This window comes from Condylostylus longicornis, unplaced genomic scaffold (assembly GCF_029603195.1).
Source record: "Condylostylus longicornis isolate FDR11 unplaced genomic scaffold, ASM2960319v2 ptg000242l, whole genome shotgun sequence".
NCBI lineage: Eukaryota > Metazoa > Arthropoda > Insecta > Diptera > Dolichopodidae > Condylostylus > Condylostylus longicornis.
Window position 1 is genome coordinate 236,175 of NW_026578209.1, and position 6,851 is coordinate 243,025.

At 25.1% G+C, this 6,851-nt stretch overlaps 1 protein-coding gene across 1 annotated transcript; it reads right to left on the bottom strand.

The window, feature by feature from the left end:
• Nucleotides 1-1,693: 1,693 nt before the first annotated feature.
• LOC129616589 (uncharacterized) lies at nt 1,694-5,867 on the bottom strand. Its single transcript, XM_055532218.1, has 6 exons — nt 3,995-5,867; nt 3,056-3,764; nt 2,884-2,995; nt 2,608-2,802; nt 2,137-2,439; nt 1,694-2,034 (listed from the first exon to the last, which is right to left on the bottom strand). The coding sequence occupies exons 1-6, from the start codon at nt 5,776-5,778 to the stop codon at nt 1,694-1,696; spliced, it is 3,444 nt and encodes a 1,147-aa protein (XP_055388193.1). The 5' UTR covers nt 5,779-5,867.
• Nucleotides 5,868-6,851: the final 984 nt, after the last annotated feature.

Consider the following 6,851-nt stretch of genomic DNA (forward strand, 5'->3'; position numbering starts at 1 on the left):
ACAAAAAAAAACAGAAATACTTATATAACATATTTATGTAAATACAAAAATTTTAATATAAAATTCTATAATATTTTATTTTAGGCAGGATGCACTTATTATATTATAAAAGTATATTAAATATAATTGAATTTCCGCAATTATTAAAGTAATATGAATCCACTAAAATTTCTTTCATTATTTTGTTAAAATTTCAATATTTAATATAAATTTTATTTTTATTTTAAATAAATGCTATAAGAATTTCATTAATTCGTAAAAAATTTTCACGTGTTTACTTTTACATTTCTTCTTGCTTATGTTTTTTTATTATTGCACCAATAAAATTAAAATTATTATAAAAGATTTAATATAACTATATACATATTTCCTTCTTTTTTTAAATTAAAGAAATTTTCTTTTAATATTTTAGTTTTTTGTTGAAAGTATTTGAATTAAACTGCAATTAAATATTATTGCAAAATTTTTCAGCTTAAGATATCTACGTGTAGTTATAATCGAATCACTCAAAAGATAAAAAAATTACCACCTTATTTCAGCTCTATGCACTAACTAACTTTTTCCTTCTTTCCAATCAACCATTAAAGAAAAAATTCATACTTCAAATCAAAAAAAAATTCAAAATTCCTAGCGGTAAAATCGTACGATATATGCTCTAGAAATTTCGATTTCAAAGTTCTAATAGAAAAACGAACAACAAAAATAATCAGATCATAACAAGAAAAAAAAATTTATATGATGCGACATTTAACCCTACACAGAATTCCATATAATATTTAATACAAATTATTTCTATGTAACATCAACATGATCCTACACACACCTATAATTCGCATTAGGATAGTATATGACATATAAGGGTTAGAAAAGAATTCGAATATTTAAAACTGAAATGAAAAAAACTACAACAACGATTTGAATTATGCGTATGAGAAGAGAATAGAACGAAAAAGAACAAAAAAAATTACAAATATCAATAAGGTACAAGTATACTTATGCGTAAACATGCAAATCATGCGATGTACGACTGTACTTTTTTTTTGCTATGAATATGCATGTTAACGAATAATATTGTGTATACATGCACATAGGTTATATGCATGCACACAAAATTATTTTGTTTGCGAAAAAAAAGTAATTCTTATGGAAAAAGAGGTATAAAATCTGACCATTATTTTAAGTTGTATTATTGAAATTATTATTAGGGATGGGAATTTTAAATTGCGTTGTTGCTACATAGTGTTATGATTTTAAACTACAGGTTTGGTAGGTATATCAAGACTAAAGACTTTATTTTATTTATTCATATAAAAGACTTAATATTATGTACAGTACATGTAATAGTACTAGAATTGTACTAGATTATATTATTTATATTCAATGCATATTATAACATCTCCCTTTCTTAATTTTTTTTTTTTTTTTTAAATTTCTAATAATCATAATTTTTGTTGAACTCTATATAAAGTGATTAAAATTATTTTATTGTATATAATTTAATAAACAATTCCAGCATAATATACTTCCATATATACCTGTTATGATTTTACAATATGTATATAATCCATGTGACATTTTTAATTATCAAAATTCATATCAAATATGAAAATAAAGTTCATGTACATTTTATGTATGTATTTAATTTATGTTTAAGCAAAGTGTATAATATTAATAGCTATATTTTCAGGTAAATTCAATTTGATACAAATTTATTTGTTTGCTTTACTTTTCTACCATATCTAGTTTTATAATATATTTTATTTTCATTATTAGATGATATTTGTTCTTTAGTAGGGTTGCCAGGTGTTAAAACATTATTAGAAATTTCCTCAAAATTCTCGGCAGTATCAATCGAATCATTTTCATTTTTAATAGACTGAGAATTTAATGAATCATTAAATAAAATGTGTTGACGGTTTCGTCTATATTGTGATTCATTTTCTGAATCCTGTATTATGAAAGAATTAGGTTCTTTAGGAGTGTCTACAACATGTCCTGTGCTCCATGTAGATCTAGGATCTTTTTTATATAGAACTTGATCATTTATATTAATGGGTTTTAATTTTTTAGTATTCCTATCGTAATATTGTTTCATATTTTCCTGATATTTTTCAGTTTTTTGTTTATGAAGCCTACGATTGACAACTTTTGGTTTTAAGTATGAATTTTTTATTGGTAATAATGAACGTAAAGTTCGTGACATTAAGAGTTGTGCAGGAGACTCAAATTGACCCTTTTTTGTATTTCGGTATTGAAGGAGTCCTAAATATGGATCTGTACCACTTTCTGAACATTTAATTAAAATATTTTTAATTGTTTTGATACTTCTTTCAACAAAACCATTTGACCTAGGGTAATGAGGACTAGACGTTATACATTCTACTTCCCAATTATTTAAAAAATTTTTAAATTCAACTGAATTAAATGGAGGTCCATTGTCTGAAATTAATATTTTTGGGATTCCATGCCTAGCAAAAATAGACTTTAAGTGTAGAATGACATTTTTTGCAGTATAATTTTTATGTAAATTAGCTATTTCTATAAATTTTGAACAATAATCTACCACTATTAAGTAAGTATCATTATTGAAAGAGAATAAATCTATACCTATTTTTTCCCATGGTAAATCAGAATTTGGATGTGTTGTTAAAGGTTCTTTTGCATTTGATTGACGATATTTCTGACAATATTTACAAGAAAAAACTACATTTTTTATATCGTTTTTCATATTAGGCCAAAAAACAATATTTCTAGCCTGATTTAAACACCTTTCTATACCAAAATGACCTTCATGAATTATATCTAAAATACTTTTTTTTAATTTTTTGGGAATTATCAAGCTGTTATTTTTAAACAATAAATTATTATTTATTGAAATTTCACCCCTAAAATGAAAATATGGTTGAGCTTCTACATGAGCTAAACTACTTCTTTCAGGCCAACCATTTAAACAATAATCTTTTACAATTTGTAGAGAAACATCTTCTAGGGTTGCCTGCCTTATTTCATTTAATTTTTTGTGAGATACTGACAAATTTTTAAAAATCGCATTCACGTGAATTTCAATATCATTCTTAAAATTTTCGAATTGGCTATCTTCTTTTTTACATGCACGTGATAAAGTATCTGCAACATACATATTTTTACCTGGCACGTAAATCACTTTCAAATCATAAATTTGTAAATTTAATAAAATTCTTTGAAGACGTGGTGGTGCTTTTGATAGGGGTTTTTTAAAGATAGAAATTAATGGTTTGTGATCTGTCTCGACAGTTGTTTTATAACCATATATATATCTATGAAATTTGGTACAACCATAATAGATTGCCAACAATTCTTTTTCTATTTGGGAATAATTCTTTTGTGCGTCATTCAAAGTTGTTGAAGCATAAGCAATTGCATTTTTATCATGCATTAAAACTGCACCCATTCCGTCTTTTGACGAGTCTACTGAAAGTGTAAGAGCCTTTTTTGGATCAAAATGAACCAGAATTGGAGAATTACATAATAAACTTTTAATTTTATTAAATTCACTTTCATGTGAACTATTCCAGTTCCAAACAGTTTCTTTTTTCAATAACGATCTTAAATTAGAAGTCTCAATTGACAAATTTTTTATATAGGGACCAAGGTAATTTACCATGCCTAAAAATCTTTGGAGATCCTTCACACATTTAGGAGTCGACATATTTTTTATCGCATCAATTTTGGTTGGATCTGATGAAATAACATGCGATGAAAAGATATGACCTAAATATTTAATACTAGTAGTACAAATTTTACATTTTTCTTTATTAAATTTTAATCCTAAAAATTTTGCCCGTTCTAATAATTTATTAAGAGTTTTATCGTGTTCTTCTTTGTTTGAACCATAAACTAGAAAATCGTCAATATAAATTAATAAATTCGGAATATCACTAAATAAGCGAATCATATATCCATGAAAGATTTCAGATGCGGCTTTTTTCCATATGGCACCCCTAAAAATCTATACCTTCCAAATGGAGTATTAAAAGTACATAAAAAGGAACTTTCTTTATCTAATTCTAACATCCAAAAACCAGAATTTGCATCTAATAAACTGAAGTATTTTGAACCTGCTAATTTTGACCTTATATAATCGAAGTTTGGTATTTTAAAATGTGGACGCATTATTGCTTCATTTAGATTTCTAGGATCTAAACAAACTCTTAGAGTTTTATTGGGTTTTTCTACTAGAACTACTGAATTTACCCATTCTGTTGGTTCAGAAACTTTTGTTATAACTTTAAGATTTTCCATTCTTTCTAATTCAGCTTGATATCTGTCCAGAAGTTTGAAAGGAACTTTTCGTGGTGAATCTATTTTTGGTTTTACGTTTGGATTTATTTTTAAATGAACTTTTTCTGGCAACCTACCTAAACCTGAGAAAACATCATCAAATCTATTTAAAATAATATGCTTTTTACTATGCATTTTCTCATTAATTGTGTATACTTTTTTAATTAAATTTAGTTCAATACATGTTTTTAAACCAATAATTGGTAAGCAATTTTGTTTTTCTACTATATAAAATTCAATTGAATGTTTATTTTCAGCTATTTTGCAATTTAATTTACATTTTCCTAATATTTTAATATTTTCACCCGTAAAAGAAATAATTTTTTGATTAGTTTTTTCAATTAGTTTTTTATTTAATTTCAAAATTTCGATAATATTCAAAGGTAAAATATTAGCTTGAGCACCTGTGTCCAATAAACATTCAACAAATTTGTTATTAATAAATATTTTTTCTGTCCATAAATTATTTAATTTATTTGAAACAAAATTTAAGTATAATGAACCTAAAAATAATTGTGAATTTTCTTCTTTGGATAAAATTTTTACTTGTAACTTACTTTTACACATCTTAGCAAAATGATTTAGTTTACCACATTTCCTGCATTTCACTCCCTCTGCTGGACACTTATGAATATGTTTTTGACCACATCTTTGACAATTTTTTCTTGTTTCTGCATTTTCACCATATCGTTGCTGACTTTCATGTGACTTTGAAGAACCGTTGAAATTACCTTTTTTATAATAATTGTTCGAATTTGTAGTTTTGTAGTATTGTGGTTGTGCTGTAGACATATATGGCTTTTTTGTAAGTTTTGATATATTTAAAATTGAACTATTTTCCAACTGCTTGACCTGGCTTTTTGTATGTTCCATTAAAACTGCAATTTCCAATGCTTTATCACAAGTAATATTACCATCCTGCAATAATTTATCGCGTATTTTCTGATGTTCAATATTAAGCCCACAAATGAATATATCCTTTACTATATCATTTTGTAAACTTCCTAGCTCACAAGATTTACTTAAATTTTTTAAATTTGTAATGAATTCAGTTACAGTTTCACCCGGTTGCTGCGTCCGCGTGAAAAATTTATGTCTTTCCATAGCAATATTTTTCTTCGGTGAACAATATTCATCAAATTTTTTGACTATTTCGTCATATTTTGTTGTTTCCAAATTTAAACCAAATGAATTAAATACTGGAATGGCATCTGGTCCTAGTGAGTGTAAAAACATTGCTACTTTTCTAGTATCAGATTCCCCATTTAAATCTGAAGCAGTCAAGTATATTTGAAATTGTAGAATCCAACATTTCCACGTGTCTGACAAATTTGTGGATGTAAAATCCATATGAGTAATATTATTTAGTTTAAATTCACTCATTTTTCTTGAATTTTTATTTATTTGTAAATTATTACTTTGTTTTTCTAAATTTTTCAAATCTTCCGATTTAGACATTACTTTTATTATTTTGGCCTTTTTATTTTTATTTTTATTTTTTTTTAAGTTTTACTTTTTAACTTCTGACACCATGTTATGATTTTAAACTACAGGTTTGGTAGGTATATCAAGACTAAAGACTTTATTTTATTTATTCATATAAAAGACTTAATATTATGTACAGTACATGTAATAGTACTAGAATTGTACTAGATTATATTATTTATATTCAATGCATATTATAACACATAGAATAGAGCAATTTATGTAAAATGAAAATTTATATGCATGTATGAAAAAATTTCCTTTGATCTTGAAGTTAAATTTTTCTTATAAAAAGAAATATAGTTTTTCGAAAAAAAAAATGTTAAGTGCTTATGCCTATCCCTTAACAAAATTTAGGAGGTACAGCTATGAGGTGGATCTTTGGCACCATGGACGATGAAAACCGGCAAAATATTGAATATCATATACCTATTAACTTTAGAAAATAATAATCATGAATTAATAAAAAATTTAAATCAACAAATAAAAATAAATAATAATTTTAATTTAATGCATCATTATTAATAATGCAAGAGGCATTTAGAAATGATAGAAAACAAATGAATCTTTTGTACAAGTTAGAAGCCAGAATTTTCTCATTTAATCTCATCAATGAGCAATTGCTTAAATTAAGTATCATTAAAGAAAAAGTTGAACAGATTCAAGACAATATTGCTTCGGCTAGATTAAATTTATTACACCCAAGTATATTGTCAAAAGAAAAAATAATAAATTATAAGATAGATTTTGAAAAATTAAATTTAATACGATTAGGACTAGCTAAATATAAAGATGGAATAGTTATTTTTGCAATTAAGATACCAATTGACTATGTAACGTTAAATAAAAAATTAATTATTCCAATATATAATGAGAATAATGCGATAGTAGAACAAGACTTAGAATATACACTCGAATTAAATAATACTTATTATAATTTTGATTCAGATAAAACATTTAAAGAATTGAAAATATCATGAAATTGTGTTATTGCAAACAATTGTAAATTAATAAAAAATTTTGAAAGTAAAATATTAAATATTGAC